This window comes from Protopterus annectens, chromosome 8.part0 (assembly GCF_019279795.1).
Source record: "Protopterus annectens isolate FY-2018-M chromosome 8.part0, PAN1.0, whole genome shotgun sequence".
Lineage (NCBI taxonomy): Eukaryota > Metazoa > Chordata > Ceratodontiformes > Protopteridae > Protopterus > Protopterus annectens.
Window position 1 is genome coordinate 1,627,202,398 of NC_056741.1, and position 19,617 is coordinate 1,627,222,014.

General features: G+C 40.4%; 1 protein-coding gene across 1 annotated transcript in view; it reads left to right on the top strand.

Moving 5' to 3' along the window:
- The first annotated feature begins 215 nt into the window (after positions 1 to 215).
- Positions 216 to 19,617, top strand: part of POU2F3 (POU class 2 homeobox 3) — a 479,623-nt gene continuing 460,221 nt past the window's right edge. Inside the window, exon 1 of the mRNA XM_044081151.1 lies at positions 216 to 309. Coding sequence (XP_043937086.1) covers positions 282 to 309 — 28 coding nt within the window. The 5' untranslated portion in view covers positions 216 to 281. The remainder of the gene's footprint in view (positions 310 to 19,617) is intronic.

Here is a 19,617-nt window from a genome sequence, read left to right on the forward strand (position 1 = left end):
ATGATCTCAAGTTTATTTTATGCAAATTCAGCTTCTGCACTGTAACTGCCAAGCCCTCAAGTGCTACTACGGCTGTCTTTGCTTTGGTCTATGCAAAGTAGGATAGTTTGCATGGGAATCTTGCCAAACACATATGATATTAAAGGGGGAGTGGCATATACTTACTTCCCACTTTGGCAGGTGTGCTGATTTTGCAGGTAATTGAAACTAGACTGATTCTCAAAGCTGATATCTTGCTGAGCTTCTTGGACTGAGCTAGCATCTCTTCTTGTGAAAGTGTCATGGTTAACTTGCAGGCATTGCACTCGGGTAAGTCCATTTGGTTTTCTATCTCTGACTTGCACTTGCATCATAATGTTTACACTGTACTGTCAGAAGCAGTTTTGTTTCTAGTGCATCATGTGCACGTGGCTCTGTTCTCTATCAGTGTCTGGGTTCTCCCTGCAGTCTGCAATTTTTTTTCAAAGGAAGAATATTAATTTGGTTTCATGGTACTCCATGAGTTATTGAATACATAGTTTTGTCACTTTTTTTTGTGTTCACTGTAGACGCTGTATTTTTAGAGGCATTTGGAATGTTTACAATACAACTTCTTGTATTTGTTGGGATTTTTATAGTATTAGTAGACATGGATGACTGTTTATTTTGTTTTTTTTTTTGTTTACTGTCATGTTTTCTTCCAAAAAATCCCATTGGTGGCTGCATGACAAAACAAGCCTCATTCCGTTTTTCAAACAAAAGTATTTTAAGTAATTCTAAGCTTTTATTGCACTGCGATAATACGTGTAACACCGTTTTTACATTTGGGTATCATTTGCACAGCAATAATACTAGTAACACCTTTTTTACGTTTGGGTGTCATTCTCACCAGTCACATTTTTCATATACTTTCAGTGAGTTGGCTAACTTCTTTGTAATGTTACAAAGCCAAATCAAAAGGGGAGGTGGTGAATGTAGAAAGGCAGCTAAGGAGAATGTTCTACAAAAACAAACAAAACAAAATGTGCTTTAGCTGGGGAGAGCACTGGGTGTATAAGGCTGGTAAAGAAGATGTTCTGATTACTTAAAAATTTTGTTTTGGATGGGAAAGGCAGATGGGATCATATGGTTGCAATGAACTAAACAAGCAACAATCTGTTTTCTACACAGAGGCAGACTTTCAGAATGCAGAAACTTCACATCTGCTGAGAGTGAGTGGGTGTATAGCTGCTTAGTTTTTTATGTATTCTTTACCCAATCAATTTGAAATGACAAAAGCTACAAGTTAATGCAATAGTCATGCTTGTCTTTTATTCTGTAATATGTCACATGTTAGTTTGTCAAGCAACCCCCCCCCCCCCCAACTCTGAGTGCTTGTTAAGCAAAGTAAGATTTCCCCATTCTGGTATGATTTTCTTGTACCCTTTTATATTTATAATATCACTGCCATACCTCTCAACCTCTTAATGCAAGTAATCTGGACAAAGGCCCAAAATAGAGACACATTTTAAATATTGCTCTTATAAACTTAGTCGCTAGAATAACAGGATTTATGTTGGCATGCATTTTCTGAAGGATATGAAGTCTGAAGCTTGAATGCATGCCATTATTCAGTGACTTTAATCTTTAGGTCATTCCAGTAATTTGTCAAAAAAACACAATTTTTATGAGGACCAAAACTATGAGGCAAAAATTTGGACAGTCTGTGAAAATCTGTACAGTTGAGAGGTGCGCACTTGTCAGGTAACTAGCAACAGGTAAACTGGCAACACTGACAACAGAAATGCATGTTGTTTCCTTTGGTGAGAAGAATGTAAAAAAAATTGCTCCAGGTGCAGTTATTAATTCTCTGTGCTATCCTCATAGGAATTGCTGCAGATAATACAGTGTCACTGTAATCCTAATCCCATTTCAGCGTTGCTTCCCAGATCTTGCTTCTTTCAATGAAATATAGTATACATTTCAGTTATATTGAGAAGTTCTAGGTTTATAGGTCGGTGCTAGAGTAATGTCCGCAGGGACCATTTTAAGCCTAGCCATGCTTCCAAAATGTATCTGACAAATTTTGGGTACCTTAAGATTAATTTAAATTGTGTATTCAGATGTGAGCTTGGGTGGTCAAGCATTTGATAGGCTGCCTCTGTCCACTAGTAACATAGGTGCTAGACCAGGAGTGAATTTCCATTTCCCCATCCACTTGTCCAAGTTGCTCATTAATTGGGTTAGAAGAGAACTCTGCTTTCAAAGGGTAGTCTCAGAGACACATACCTGTCCCTCTAACATATCCTATGTATGTCACAAGCAAGGTTTATGTCTCTTGATCAGGTAATTCTGATGGTATTTGTTTTGTGGATATGCAGAATGTCCATCAGAGCATGATCCAAGGATGCCTTGTATGCCAGACATAGATGACCTCTTGGCAGTCTGTAAGAGACCAAGGACAAGGTTTTGAGGTGATCCACGGAAGATATGTTGTTTATGCCCACGTAAGACATGTTTATGCCCTGTATCCTTTTTGTAAAGAACTTTTGGTAATTGTTGCATGCACCTGGTTAGGTACATACCAAAATGTTGTACTGCTAGACTGGTCTGATGAGGGCTAAATACAGTGGAACAATAGCTCCCTTGGATCTAGGTACCATAACCTTGCTTATAAGCTGTGCAAGATAGAATGATTTCTTCACTACAATAGACACATGATGTTTGAAGTCTAGGTTACTGTCTACATGAGTCCCCAAATCCCTGACTAGTTCTATTTTTCAGAGTATTTTATCAATGTGGTAGTTTCCAGAGGTAGCTGACTTTCCAAAGGAAACTGTTATGCATTTCCTGGCAGTAAGTTTTGGACCATGACTCTGGCACCAGTACTGTATCTGCGTCAGCCCTTCTTGGAGGATATTAAAGTCTTGGGGGAATTGTCTGACTGCATCTAGTTTGCAATTAACTGCAGACATGGACAGCCAGAAGCTCTTGATGTTGGCCTTCAGTTCAGAGAAGTGGATGCCAAAAAGAAGCGGCCCCAGCACAGTCCTGAGGTACTCCACTAGTGATCAGCCTCTTTGTGAAGGTGGACTCCCCTAGCCTAACTTCTTGGATCCTATTTGAGAACTACACAACTATCCAGTGGTTGACACAGGGGGTTTATATCTAATTCTGTGAGTTTGTCTACAATAACTGAGTGGGGATATTGTATGAATTTCTTTGGCAAGATCAAGGTAGGCAGTATGCACTATTTTGCCCTCTACCATTGCTTTGGTAACCATAAGTCCACTAGGTTGAGTTGGAATGATTTGCCCTTGACAAAATCAAGTTGGGTTGGACCTGGTGTCTGAAAATCACCTATGCAATTAGGTCAGCAAAATGCAAAGGCCCTTTACAATGAAAAAGTGTGACAAAATATACGAAATCTGAAAATTAAGCAGCAGCACAGTCGAAATAAGTTACGTGAGTTCAAAAAATAACTAGAAATACTTATCACATACAGTCAGGTTTTATGTTTAAAGAGTATTGGCCTTTCTCATTAATGTCCTGGTACGGAAATGTTATGAAAGGCAGAATTCTAAAATTAGAAATTTTGCACATAGTGGCTTAAATGACTGTGAAAACTTTTTGTTACCATCTCCTCTGTAGGACTTTTGCTGCTAACCCTAATGCAGAGATTTTGCTTCCTATCCCTGTTTAGTAATTAATCTTGTACTTATTTGAGCTACAATGTGCAGGAGTCTTAAATTTTTTTTTCAGTTCTGGCACCTACACATAATTTTTTCCAATGACAAAACTTAGGACTTGGTCTTCATTTTATTTCATTTTCTTTCATGAACAACTATGGGCTACATGTCCAAACAAGTAGTGGCTGTGCAAACAAAATGAAAGAAAATGCACCGAGCTAGCACACTGAGAACGTTTATTAATAGACAAAACAGAAAACAGAAAATGGTGAGCGCTTTCACAACATAAAGTTGCTTCATCAGACAACAGTAAAAGGCTTACACTCTATTTAAATAGTCAAATATCCATTACTCAATTAACTAATTAGGGTTAGCAAGCTGTACACAATCAAATTCAAGAGAAGCTTACCACAGTGAATCCTACAATAAAGATGCACTATGCATATAATGTTACACACAAAGTTACTAAACATATATAACCACACTATATACAGTGTAAAAAACCATATACATACATATATGATAAAACAATGACAGTAAGACATAAAAAAACTACTAAAAACATCTAAAATATCTTCTAAAAGATCTAAAAATCAGTGCATGAGTGGTCGAGCCTTCAAAAAGGGAACCAAACTAGTGGCAGCATTCAACCCAGGAAACTTCTCAGCGTTAAGCTTCAGTATCCATTTTTGCTCATGCTCCTCTGTAATATTTTCTATGTCACCACCCCTAGGGTTCGTATAAATATGTTGCAAAACCAAAAATTTATGTGAACGATCATTAGACATAACGTGACAGGCCAGAGCGCTGGATTGTTTACAGTTGGTAATGTCTCTCACATGTTCTAAAATACGATCTTTCAACATTCTATTCGTTTTGCCTACATAATAAGCATGGCATAATATAAGTAGTGGTTGTGGTCTGACAAGCTGGCAAGGAGTTAAGGTAAATAGTTGATGGCTGATAATCAATTTTTTGCCTTGACTACACTTTGTTGGTGTTCTGTAATTTCTACCACGATGCATTCTATTGTGCTTTCCAGTGATGCACTCAGCATCTGAAGGGGGCTTGCTCCCTGCAAAAAAGATTTTGTATGTTTAATTTTCGACTGAAGATTTTCTGAATATTGTTTCCCTGAAAAACCTGAGATAGAAATAGTGCTCTCAGAGGAAGGCAGGTAAACCTTGCTTTTTTTCTGTCATTTACATTGTTGTTTTGTTAACGTCACATATTAGATTTAAGCCTTTTGATCGGGTAATACATGAGGAGTTAGACTTAAATCAGGGTCTGAGATTGCCTTGTAGGTGAGACACAGATCACCTCTGAGCAATCTGTACGGTACAGAGTAGAATGATAGTTATTTGAGCCTATCCACATAGGACAGGTGTTGGAGGCCATGGATTCTCTTTGTGAGGTATTTCTGCGGCCTTTCCAGTTGGTGCAGGTGTTTGGAGAAGTACATACCAAACAGGGCATTATACTCCATTATAGGTTTAATGAAGGAGGCATACAGAGAGGTAATAACCTCCTTTTTTCTGGATGCAATCCCTTTACTTATGAGATGAACCAAGTAAAAGGCTTTTCTGACCACTGCCGCTATATGACGTTCAAATGTGAGATTGTTGTCAACCTTAGTACCCAGGTGTCTCATCACAGGTTGTATGCTTAGGGGGCTGATGTTGATTTGATAATCAGAAGGGGCCGTGTTTTTTCCAAATGGTATGATAATACATTTTTTGCATTTAACTAAAGGCCATAACTTTGGCACCAGTCATTTGTTGCTGTAAGACCCTCTTGTTGTATGTTAATATCATCTTGGGAGTCAATGAGAGCACAAAACTTACCGTCATCTGCAATCTTGGTCGGCCACAGGCCTTTTGTCCTTGCCTGGACCTCTGAGAAGTAGATGCCATGGGGTCCCAGGACAGATCCCTGGGGAACACCCCTTGTGACAGGTCTGCTGTTGGAGGTGAGGGCACATATTTTGACCTTGTGGGTCCTATCGGTGAGCCAGATGGCCACCCACCTGATGAGATAGGGAATTACGCCAAGTTGTATTAGCCTTTTACTGGTGCCTGAGTGAGGATTGTGTCAAAGGTTTGGCCAAGTCTAGGTAAGCTATATGTACTGACTTTCCCTTATCCAGTGCCTTGGTGACGGTCTCAAAAATGTCAACCATTTTCAACAGGCAAGATCTGCCCTTGATGAATTCAAACTGGGTGTGGTCATGTACTTGGAGATTGCCTATGTCCTTGTTTATGAGTTCCATAATAACACACCTTTACAGATCAGACTTCTCTAGCCAATGGAGCAATAGTTTCCAGGGTCAGTAGTGGCACCACCTTTGTGCAAAGGAATGACAATGGCAGTGGAGGACTCTGCTGGAATGAAGCCTGTACTTAGGCTATGGTTGAATAGGGTGCTCAATGGTGAGACTAGTTCTTGCTGGAGATGGTGCAAAATATAGCTTGGGATACTATCCGGTCCTATGGAAGCTGTGTCCTTTGCCTTGGATAGGGCCTTTAACACTTGATCTATGGAGATGTGAGGTGTGGACAAGTATCAGGGATGTTGAATAGGCCTTTGGGGGGATGGGGGTGAAGTTTGAGGGTGTATCTGCTAGCAGGTTGGCTAAGTCAACAGGATCAGTGTAAGCAGTACTGTTAAGAACTAATTTGGAACAAACCTGAGCTTTACCATGGAGTTTCCTGACATAACTGAAAAAGGCTTTGTGGTTAGCCTTTGTTTTGGAAGCTAGTTTCACTTCATAATTGGCTTTGGATGTTTTCACTAGTCATCTAATTTGCTTGTTGAGGCTAAGGAGGGAGTTTTTCCAACTGGGAATTTGTGCCTTTTTACCCTTGGACTATTAATTCCATGACCTCATCAAGCGGAGTTATGGCAAGCATCCTCAGCCCTCTCTGAGAAAATGCTTTATCATGTACCTGACACTCTTGAATGCCCCTCCACTGAAATATGCTGCCTAGTTTGACTTGACCATAATTCATTTAGTTAGTTAATTTATTCTTTGTTGAATGGGTTACTCTAACAAGAACCAAGTCATACACCAGAACAGTTTGAATCACAAAGATTCAAATACACAGCACTTCAAATCACAAAGATTCAAAGCAACATAAAAAATACTTTTGTGCAGTCCCCACCCCCTGTAAATTGTGTGTGTGTGTGTGTGTGTGTGTGTGTGTGTGTGTGTGTGTGTGTGTGTGTGTGTGTGTGTGTGTGTGTGTGTGTGTGTGTGTGTGTGTGTGTGTGTGTATATATATATATATATATATATAACTCCAAGATCGCAGTACAACGGGGAAAGGATAAATACCCTGATTCTACTGTACCACAGTAACTCCAAGATCGCAGTACAATGGGGAAAGGATAAATACCCTGTTTCTACTGTACCACAGTCTTGCATAGCAGAAAAGCCAGTTCATCTGATTAGGTGATTTTCAATCGGCTATACTAGCTTTTTTTTTTTACAGTTCAAGAAGTCTTCCTGCCAATGCACAGAATGGAACCTATACACACATGTATGGCCTCTTGTCATGGGAGACCTGAGGTGGTATGTACACTACTAGGGGAATTTTGGCCAGGGCACTGGGGAACTTCCCTTACTCCTTTCTGTAGATGCCATGGCATCTGTTACAGCAACCACTAACTCAAGTAGATGGGAGGCCTTGGAGATTAACATCTTATCTAAAGTACAACACACTCAGGGGTGCAACTCCCCCATTATACTGTACTGCAAGTGTCAGCAATCCGTCATTCTGGTGCTGGAATTGAACTGTCTTCTGCACCAAAGGTGAGTGGGCTACCTGTTGTGGCACTAATACTGACAAATTTCCCATGAGGTGGTTCTATCCTGTCTGCACCCCTGGGTCACCTCCAGTATTACCCTATCTGGATTTTAGAATATAAGCATTCTGCTAGATTATTGTTACTTGTGCCCCTCATTGTATGATGGCAGTTTAAAAAAAAACTGCAGAAGTTTTTAACACAGTAAGCATATCAGCAAGTGGACTTGTCTGTTAAAGGAGGTGAAAGATATGGTAGCCACAAATTCATTATTGTTAAAGAACTAGATCCATGCACTGGGATTTTTTTACGTGGACAATTGACAATCCGATTTGAATGGCTTGGACATCTGACTTGCAGAGCAAGAGGTGATGTGTTATAGATGTCAGATGAAAGGAATATATTCTATATTTTGGGCCTTGGGTGTTCTTCATGTCATGGTAATGAATTGTCATAGAGCAGGGTTTTGCATGTCCATATGAATTCTGAAGCTTTGTTCACTCTGATAGAGTGACACTTGACAATCTGATGTGAGAGAAATTTGAGATTAACACAGATCCAAAATGTAACATATTAAGAATAAGTTAAAGAATGCACTCATGAATATTCTAGTAGCATATTTTGTTGGCAAACATCCAACGGCTAAATGACCCAAGTAGACTGGTTTGGCTTGGTGTAACATAAATATTTGTGTATAACCACCATATGGGATCACCACCTGCAAAATAAACATTGTGGAGGCTGGAGCAATACCATGTTTGAAGTACAGAACCCCCGGCACAGTATTGGTTACACTTCAGTATACGGTACAGGTATACAGGACAGCTCACAGGAGACTCCCTGAATGGAAACACATGGATGCCTTTCATAAGTTGCATTGCTCTTGGCTCGTAACGGGACTTTATCCTAATATATATGTTGTCACGTGGTAATATAAACATTGGTTCTAGGTAAAGGTTACTGTTGATGTCGCACCCTGACCCTTATACAAAATGGGAGAAAAAGTGGGTTGATATCAACGTGTGAACACACGCACACAAATATGTATGGCAGATGATCAAGGTATTAAAACTTCAAGTGTGAAGCCATACACCACAACAGTATGAATCACAAAGATTCTAATACACAGCACTTTGAATCACAAAGATTCAATATACTTTTGTGCAGCCCCCTCACCCCTTGCTAATTATATATGCAAAGTCCAAGATCACAATACAGCTTTGCAATTCAAGAAGACTACTTGTCGATATATATGGGATCCATAAATTTAGTCAAATTTGTTTTAAAGTTGACATCTGTTTTGTCGACACACTTTGGACAACAATTATGCAAGAGGGCTACATTACCTGAGGTTGGGAATATGCCCTTTTCCTATTATTATTCAGTCTCATAATTAATGGAAGTGTGTGTGTGTGAAGGGTACAGGCCTTGCATGGGAGAAGCAGGCAGCCTTGCCCAAGTTCAAAAACCCTTTTTAAATCATTACACGCACCAAGGTTGTGTCAGTGCTGTCAAGTTTTTTTTTCAGAATTTTTTGTCTGCTTTAGAGACCTTAACATTTTAGTGTTTAGATTCTTTTTAAGACATATATTTATTTCACCCTTCCCTAAATGTTTTTTGCAGTGCATCTTGTCAGCATACTGTAACTATATTACTGTGTTTTAAAGACAAGTAAAAGTATATAGAGAATATCAGTATTTCAAACATTTAAGTTGGTGGCATTGAATAGCATTTGGAAGCAAGTCCATCTCTGATGTAATCTGATGGGCTGCCTGTATCTGGAGCTTAAAACTAGGCCCAGACTGGTTGGTGGTTTCTGACTGGTCCTTCACTACTCAAATGCTAGCTACTTGAACACGACCTTTGGCACTTTCAGATGAGCTGGTTTGCAGCTCTGAAGAGAAGTCATTGGCATAATTTTTGCAGGTATTTTTAAGTGTTGCAGAGATTTGGATACTTTTCTGTTTTCCTTATTTTATTTTTTACTATGAATCAGCAACTCCTTCTTGGGAGCTGGTTTGGTTGTTTTTTTAGAGGGAGGCCTCCTGTTTCTTCTCAGGAGTTGGCCGTCATTCAGTTGCAGGCAGGAAGACCTGGGAGAACTGCTTCACTAAGCATAAATGCCATAGTTGTACACCCATCTTACACTGTGGATCAGGTATTTTCACAATGTTTCCTGGCAAAAGCCTAGGTGGCTGTCTGGACCCTCTGCCAGACTACCACTTCTGGTATGGATGTACAGGTTTCCAATTCTCATTCAGATCTCTCATTTTTCCTTACTACAACAGCCCTGAAAAGTCTCAGCCTTGTCCTTGCACTTCTGCCCATGGGCAACTGGACATATGGCAGTCTAACATCTTGTATTGCTGCATTGCGATACTCAAGGAGTGCAAGACATTCTTCCTACTTTTCAGCTAAAACACATTTTTTATGAAACTTTTTTATAGTTTTGACTGGTTTACTCTACTTGGACATTTGCTTGTGGGTATTTTGGGCTCACTGTGATGTGGCAGAATTCCCATGCAGCCCCGTAATGGTGAAGCTCTTAGCCCATAAATTAAGACTCACCCTGAAATAAGAATCCCGGGAATACATTATTTTATTTTATTTTGTTTTATTTATTCATTCATTCAAACTTTTTACTGGGGTAGAGCATTGATCAGTTCTGACAATTTTCAGCCTCAGCCTAGGTTCAGAAAACAAAATGTACAAATCATAATAAAAAAAATCACATGAGAGGTTACAAATACTGTACGACACTGAGAGAAAATGCAAAAGATACAAAATGCATTCAGTCACCAGTCAGAATAAGAATGAGGCAGAAACTCACTTTATTAAATCACTTCTAGCATCTCATCAAACAGCCTTCAAAGGAAGTGACGTATTGTAAAAGTTTAAATTGAAACATAGGAGGGAAGAAGGGTACTTTTCTGTGGGAGAGGTGCCCCTTTCCTCAGAAGTGTAGATAGAGAAGGTATAAGGAGGGTATAGGAAGGTAAGCAGTAGCATACAGCCAAACATAAAATGAAGATACTGATGGGAGCTAGTGACCCAAAAGGTAATGGCAACAGTTAAGAGATACTGACTGAGATGGGGTAGATAACTGGTGATGGTGAAGTGATTCAGAGGAGTGGGCTACAAACAGGGGGGGTGAGGAAATAGCACATAAGGAAGGGAAATACCATAATTGGGAATCAGGAACTCGCAAAGATGTCAGTCGTCTAAATGGCTGACATCATGGGCAGGTACCACCTCTAGTGACCCAACAGAAAGGCCTGGCTGGTCATGCGATTCTGGTCATGCGATTCTAGCTGATGATTCTATCAGCCACACTAGGAGATGTTCCAGGTTGTCAATTGTCAATATGGGACAGAGAACCAGGGCATTATAGAGGCAGAGAGCGTGGACAGGACAGATGACAGTCCTGCTGGGGAGGGCTCCCCTGACAGGGCATAAAGTACAATGCAGGAAAGGCTACAACCTTGCTATTGGGGGTGGGCTAACCCAGAAAAAGAACAAAGTACATGGTCAGGGCAGGCTATTGTCTTGCTTTGGGAGGGGCTCTTCCTGATGGAATATGGGGAAACAAGGTCAGGAAGATTACTTTTTTGTTGAGTAGGGTAAGTAATAGTGTACCATATGCTTAGAGACTGAAAAACATGTTACAGGGATGTGAGGCATTTTGTATGTATGTATATATAGACTACACTCTGGCACTCATCATTCTACCTTAATTCATATGCTCAGCTGTAACATCACCTTTTTTTCTCACTAAAAGTCAACAATCCTTCCTGTACATAGAAAGATAATTTAGCAATTCTCAACTTATCCTCAACCCAGCTTTTCTTCAATAGCAGAAAATCTTCAGACCTCACTTCATTCACTATTTACTCATCTAATAATACCTGCATTGAACCAACTGATTCCACATAGACAAGGACCTTAAATCTGATAAACACTTAAGAAAGTGCACCTCAAACTCGGTTCCCTTTATAGAATAAAGCCCTTCTTAACTGAATCCACTTGATATGCCATGAGTAGAACTCGCCCTCTAGCTAGTCTCTTATAAACCTCCCGCATTTTCACCAATCTAAGAAAATGCGACAGTTAAACTAGAATCCTGTTACTATAAAGTAGCTAGATTCACTGCCAGCCAACCTGCAAGGACCCATCACTGCACTATATTTCACTGACTCAATTGGTTAGAACTCCCCAACCTATTAACTTATAACCACCTGGCACTAACCCACTCTACTCTGCTACACTCTAACTATCCATCCATTAGCAAACTTGTTCACTATTCTAGCAGCAGAACTTTAAGGTCAAGTAATAAATTCCTCTTGAAGGTCAGTAGGTCAAACAGCTATGAGGATCCAAGCACGGAATTATATACCTCCACGTATACTTAATATTAATAATATTTCTAAATTCAAACAACTACTAAGGGAACATCTGAAACACACACAGCTCTGCTCCTGCTCTACACCTGAACTATGAAGCTTACCCCTCATTAGCTCTGTCCTACCACCTGCTCTCTTCCCTTTCCTACTTCCAATTTCTCCTCCCCCTTTTCTCCTTTTTCTCCCTCTGAATTGCCAGTGTCAAGATCCCTTGGTCTGTCAGTACCACTTTGTACCCTAAGCTCTTTCTTTGTCCCATTTATCTACTTTGTCCCATTTATCTACTATCTGTCACCACATTAAATCAAACTCGTGCTACCTTAATAATTGTTGTATTCAATCAAATGTAATGTAGGAACTTACAAATGTCAATTTTATGTATTCTACTATCTCTTGTATCTCTACACATGTATCTGAATTCATTATTGCTGTAGTTTTTATATATCTGTAAGTTGCAATTTTGTGAACTCTCTGTAATTCACAATTTGTCTTGTGTACTAATACAACATTATATTTGTGGATCTTTTCTCCCCGGGCCTCCTCTGAAAACAGGCCAGCTACAGCCCAGACAGACTCTTCCGGTAAACAAATGGAAATGAATAAATGTATGCATCTATGTATGTGTTTATTTATTTCCATTTGTTTACTGGGAAAGTCCGACTGAGCAAACCAGCCCCTTTTCAGAGGGGAACTGGGGAGAAAAGCTTCACAAGAAATAATAACAGTAGTATATATACAACATACAGAATACTTGGGTAACATTTAGCAACATTACATACAAAGCTCCAGGAGAACAATTTACAGTAATAGAATACAATGTGTAGAATGCTTCAGGGAATATTAACAGCATTACAGACAAAGTGAGGATAAAAAAGCAGGTAATTATGAAATAAACAGGTATATTTTACAGCAAAATACTCAGCATTTAGTGCAGTTAAGTACTAGTACATTAGGTCAGATATAAAAGCATGCATTTTGTCTTACAAAGACACTATTTAGTTCAAAGCATATGCTATTAGTACAATGCTGACAGATAACAAAAGTGTTATATGCATATTCCTGCTCTCAGAATGACACAGGGTTCACACAGTGACAGGAAGGATATTAGCAGACAGGTCTGGGGTCACTGAACATGGGAAGGGAACAGTGCTGAGATGACAGAAAAGGGCAGTCCTGCATACACACACACATGCACACACTGATCCACATGTGTAACTCACAGATGTACACATCTTGTCCAGTGAATGGTAACATCTGGAAAAGTTCATTGCACTGGAGAAACAGGTACTGCTTCAGGCTGTATATACTCATGGCATGTATAGACTTGAAAAGTGTAAAGCAGAAAAGTCATCTGGGACCAAATGTATGTCGGTGACCATAATAGGGCAATAGTACAGGTGGATCACAACAGGACACTAATATGATATAGTATGCCAAGACCAAGGCATAGGATACTGCCAGAAAAAAGTTCCACTCCAGCAGGTGGGCCACTAATACTGAAGCATGTCAGAGAAATGAAAGAACCTGGGTCTAGGGCAGGTGAGAGAACCTTTGTACCTAGTGGTGATTTGGATGTTGGAGCCAAGCTGATAACAGCCAGATTGAGTGTCTGTAGAGAATGCACAAGATTAGTATGAGTATGTTCCATTACTGTACTAGCATGTCAGACTAGTGTGAATAGTCAGAAGAATGTGTGTATATCTCTTCTCCAGGTACATCACAGCTGCAACTACTTCAGCCAGGACTATAGCCACATCTACCTGCACTGCAAGGTGCATATATGCTAATAGTCTATAAAAATAATAGGCTTATGTCTGTGCAATATGTTTGAGGGAGTTGGACATTTGGTCCAACATTGCCATTGGTGTGCTGCCTTTATGCTTTCAAAGATTCCGTTGGTAGACAGTCCAGTATGAGAGGCTGGTATATGTCAAATATCACCATGTCACCTGTAGCTGATGATGATGACACCAGGCACATGGCATAACCTTGCAGTATCATTGCCTGCAGAGCTAACATTGGAGTGTACACATGCATCCACTTTAAATGAAATAACACATCATCTCCATTGTTTACACTGGACATCTTGGACAGCCTGTCTGTGTTTGCACCACTTAAGCTACACAGTAGTCACCAGCACAGATGGCATCACTAGGTGTGCATTCATATACACAGACACACAAACTACAGTGGAGAGGAGAGGTATGCAGATGGCCATGATGACTTCAAGACATTCCTACCCTGGATGTTACCCTTGGCATCAGATGGTGCATGTGCAGGTCTGTGATCCAGAGTCAGAAACCAACTGCATATGTACTATGTCAGAGATGCTGAGTGTGCTGTGTAGCCTGTATGAGGAAATGCAAAACAGAGGTGGCTAACTTCACGGCACCCATGCAAATGAGGAATAGTTGCATGACTGCCGAATTATACACCAATGCACTGTACGAACACGTACATAAAAGCATGGATCTTACAATACCCAATAGAACAAAGATGCTCTCCTCCAAAAAAAGGAAGCAAATCTGGCAGTCCCCTGCCATAAACAAACTCTACAACAGAAGGAGGAAACTGATGCAGAATAAGGTGAAGTCCCAAGTATGGAAAAACTCCTTTATCAGCCTCAACAATAAGTTGAGATCCCTCATCAAATCTTCCAAAGCTAGCTATGAAAACAGAATTGCAGCAGATAGTAAAGACAAACACAAGGCTGTCTATTGTTGTGTAAAGAATCTCCACGGCAATATCCAGATTTGATCTGACCTACTGCACAATGGTACCATGGTACCTCCTATACCAAGCCAACAGATATTGCCAATATACTGCCTGGCAGATTCAGTGCCACTTTACCCCTCTCTTCCCCCCAAAAGGATCAATCACAATACCAGTAGATTGCCAGGCAGCCAGTATTACTGCTGCACTGGTTAAAACAGCACTGTTCAAGTCCAAGAATACAGCTTCTATGGGACCTGACAATATCCCTGGCTGTGTTCTACATGAATTAGAGTGAACTAGCACCTCACCTGTGTGCCCTGTTCCAGTCACAGCCTCACCTCAGCCTTTGTCCCTACTGAATGGCACACTGCTACAGTCCTCCATCTCCACAAAGGAGGAGTGGCTACAGACCCTGGGAACTATCACCCCATTAGCCTGACGAGTCTAATATGCAAAGCTATGGAATGCATAATCATGGACCTAATAAACAAGGATATAGGGAATCTTCAAACTCTGGATCCCACACAGATTGGTTTTGTGAAGGATAGATCATGCCTGCTCAACTTGGTCAACTTCTTTGAGGCAGTCACCAGAGCTGTGGATAAAGGCAAGGTGGTTCATACAGCCTACCTTGATCTGGCCAAGGCCTTTGATACCATTCCCCACTCACGAATCATAGAAAAACTCACTAAGCTAGACATCAACCCCTATATCACTAGGTGGGTTGCAAACTGGCTCACAGAACCCACAGTGTGAAAGTAGCTGACTCCAAGTCAGACTGCCGACTAGTCACGAGTGGAGTCCCACAGGGTTCAGTCCTGAGTCCTCTCCTGTTTGGTATCTACTTCTCTGAAGTCCAGGCCAACATGAAGGGACTTTGGCTGACAAAGTTCACAGATTATTGCTAGCTGTTCTTGATAGAGGTCTGAGCTTCGTTCCTAACAGCAAGTCTAACATTACTGATGTTATTGTTGACATTAGACTGTTTGTTTACAAAATCATGCTTGAAATGCTATTCAGAACATGGAATATGTCTGTTTCTGGCAATATTTTATGTAAATCAAGCACCTACTGTCTGCCCCTCAATGCAACTGTGGAATCCTTTTTTAATTTATGTGAAAGGGACATTTTTGAATCCTCTAGTAATGTTAGGCATAATTTATGTAATTTAAGTCCTGAGGAAACTATTGCTTTACAATGATTGCAGGCTGAGGAGCCTATTAGTATCAAACTGGCTGACAAGGGAGGGGCCACTATGGTACTCAATAGAACTTAATTATTTGGCTGGTATGTCAGCTATGCTGGATGACTGTTTTACTTACAGTAAGATTTGTGGAAGAGAGGTAGACAAATGTATTAACAATGTGAAGAATGATCTCTATGACCTTCTCATGTGTGGTTTAATTGACCAAGACATTTATGAATTTTTGACTGTTGAACATCCTTCTGTTCCTGTTATTCACGGATTGCCTAAGATCCATAAGTACAACCTCAATCCCCCACTGTGTCCTATTGTTTCGGGACATGGTTGGGTAACTGAACCTTTATCTAGATTTGTTGAAATACAGCTTAAATCGGTACTTGTTGAATCTCCTGCAATTCTGAAGGATACTGAACATTTTCCATCTTATTTATTTAGTTCTCTGGTTGATTGGCAGATATTTTGCTTGTGACTTTGGATGTTAAAACACTTTTCACTGTTATCCTCAATCAGGCAGGGGTTGATGGTGTGAGACTTTTTCTATCCCACCATGGTCACTTCACGCATGGCATGGTGATTGTTGTTTGTACTTTATTAGTTTTAATTCTGAATAACAATGTGTTTTTGTTTGAGAACCAGCATTACCTCCAACTACTAGGTGTGGCTATGGGTACCCCCTGTGCCAATAGCTATGCCAATCTGGTTATGACACAGTGGGAGGAGGACTACGTACATAGCAGTAATATGTTTGGTCATCATGTAAAATATTATACCAGGTTTGTGGATGACATTTTTTCCTATGGGATGGTGATGTGGAGCAACTTTAGAGTTTGTTAGGTATCTTGAAAGTACCTCAGATTTCCTTAGGTTTACTGTTAATTATTCACTTGTTTCTATTTATTTCTTGAACGTCACCATTTTTAAGAATTCTGATGGTACTTTGGGACCCAACTGTATAGGAAACCCTGTTGGAGGTATGGGCTTTTGCATCATACCAGTATGCATCCCCCACATATTTTCTCCAACATACTTAATGGTCAGTGCTTAAGGACCTCTAGGTTATGTACCAATGACCTTGTGTTTGAGCAAACTGTACATAGATTGAGTGATGGCTTCTCTGAGAGATGTTACTCCAAGACACACACAACTAAAGCTAGGAATACTACCCTGCAACAACAACAAGGCAGAGGGACTCCATATTTTTCCTCTAATAGAAGGATTGTGAGCAGTGACTGAAGGTCTGGAGAAGCTCTACACCCTAGGGTTTTTCTTAGATATTCTAGTGATGTGCAGCATTACTGCAATATTATAAGGGCAACAACAACAAGGCAGAGGGACTCCATATTTTTCCTCTAATAGAAGGATTGTGAGCAGTGACTGAAGGTCTGGAGAAGCTCTACACCCTAGGGTTTTTCTTAGATATTCTAGTGATGTGCAGCATTACTGCAATATTATAAGGAAGACTTAGCCTGTTCTTTTAGCTGATCAAAAGGTGAGACAAATAGTGGGTGAGTACCCCCTCCTTCACTTATAGAAATAATATGTCTATTAAAAGACTTTTATGCTATGGACCAAGACCCCCACCTCCTATACCCTTAGGGAAGGTTAGTACGCTTCTTTACCATAGTTGTAAAGCATGCTCTTCCATATCCAATGAACTCTGTTTTATACATCCCATTACAGGACTTACCTTCACACCTAGATTTGTAGCGACATGCAGGAGCAGCAATTTGGTATATTTGTCCACCTCCTGCTCCTGTGATAGCTTTTATGTGGGTAAAACTACACAGCAGCTTAGAGAAAGGATACTTGAGCACCTAGGCAACATACATAACCATATAACATCCAATGCTCTAGCTAATCATGCTTTATTGTTTTCAATACTTTTAAATTTAGGGCTTTACAACTTTTGCATTCCCACATTAGAAGAGGTGATTTTTAATAATATTATTGAGATGTGTGAGTTAAAATAGATTGTTTCTTTGTGATCATTTGAATATCCAGGACTCAACAGTGGTCTTAAACCAGCCCTACTGAGTAGGTGATGATATGGGTTACATCACTCTGTTTGATTGGTCTTTTTTAATTGGTTTTAGTTGATTGGTTTTGTTACCTTTTAAATATCTCTGTGTTTTAATATGTTTTTGTATTTAGTCTGATAAGCAGTAACCCTGTGAAAGAGCTAACCTTCTTCATAAACTAGTTATTTATATATTTTTGGTGCTCAAGAGAAGTTTATCTTGCTTAGACTGCTTGGATCATATTGGCTGACTCACATTTATTTTTCTTACCTTTACAGACATGCCTGCCAAGGACAGTGGTGGCCCACTTCACAACCATTGGTGCATCCATGAGGATGCTGACAAATGGCCACTATGACCATGCTAGGAAGCTAGGAGACAGATGTATAGGCATATACAGATGGCACTCAATATTTCAGGGGCAACATCATTGTCTTCTCAGTCCATGGCTGCCAACACCACTAGATGTAGATACTTCCAGCTGCACTACAGGAATACTACATCAGACTGACCACTTTGCATCCTACAGCTCCTCGTCATCTCACTCCTCTGATGACCTACGTAGTGCAATGTCTATCCATGGCCATTAATGAAGTCTGTGACATTAACCTTCTTCTACCTCCTCACACAGGGATAGTCAAAGCAGAGTTCCTTTGCATAAACCCATGTGTTACATCTGCCATCAGCCAGGATGCCTCTAGCCTTAATACTCCAGGATCACACAGTATACCCAGCTAGCATTCACATCGCTGAAGCTTCTCCTCAACACTGGAAGATGTGACCTCTGACTTACCCAACACCCTAGCCACATGCATGGCTACCACATTCACTTTCTGTAATCCTTCCACCTGTGGTAGCATCTCTGTCCCCTATCACTACATCCCACCACTCAGGTCTGTGTGAGTATGTAAGAGTCTGATGCACAATGTGGTTAGTCAGTGCATTATAATGCATAGTCTGAATGTGTTAATCCTTGCATTAGTTTTATGTTTTACTCAGTATTGTCCTTGTCATGGTTCACAGACATAGACCAGATGCCACATCTTTGCCAGTGCCACTATGTATTGCATCTGCATCTCACTGGGCACCACAATGTCCAGCTCATCTGATGACTCCTCATCAGACTTGTACTGCACTGCTGCACATGTTTGTCTGGTGGTACGATGATATCCCCACATTGTAACTACTTTTGTAGCACTATATTGTGTAATATGATGCAGGCATGAAATATCTTACTGTAGGTCCCTGATGCACATTGCAGTGTGTGAACAGATGTATCAAAGAAGTGGAAGAATGCCTTAGCAAGACATGGCACACATTCATTGATCAGTATCTGTTACAGAGTGGTGTTGTACTCCAGATTCATCACTGCTGGTGGGGGGGGGGGTACAGATGGATGGTCATTAGCCACATTTCCAAGGCATATCCTGCAACACACAACAGTGGACACCATTATGAGTTGCCTGTTGCCTACAACCATTATGAGTTGCCTGTTGCCTACAACCATGGGGACAGCATATTGAGGGCTCTGTGTCTAGCAAAATGTCCACTTACTACCTAGATGAGCCTGTGGAAAGTCACACTGCATGAAATGTTAGTATAGACTGCACATGTACCAGAAGTGGAAGTCCTGGCTACTGCCTAGATGGCGCATGGACTCATTGCATATAACACCCTGTGCACTGTATACCACTTGGCAGTCATTTGAGAGGAAGCCCTTTTAGTCGATATACCAGATATCAAGTAGAGTAGGTAGGGACCTGATAAAAATGTGGGTACAGTCAGTGGCCCCAGGACCTCAGATAAATGGGCTTTGTGACAGAATGCTA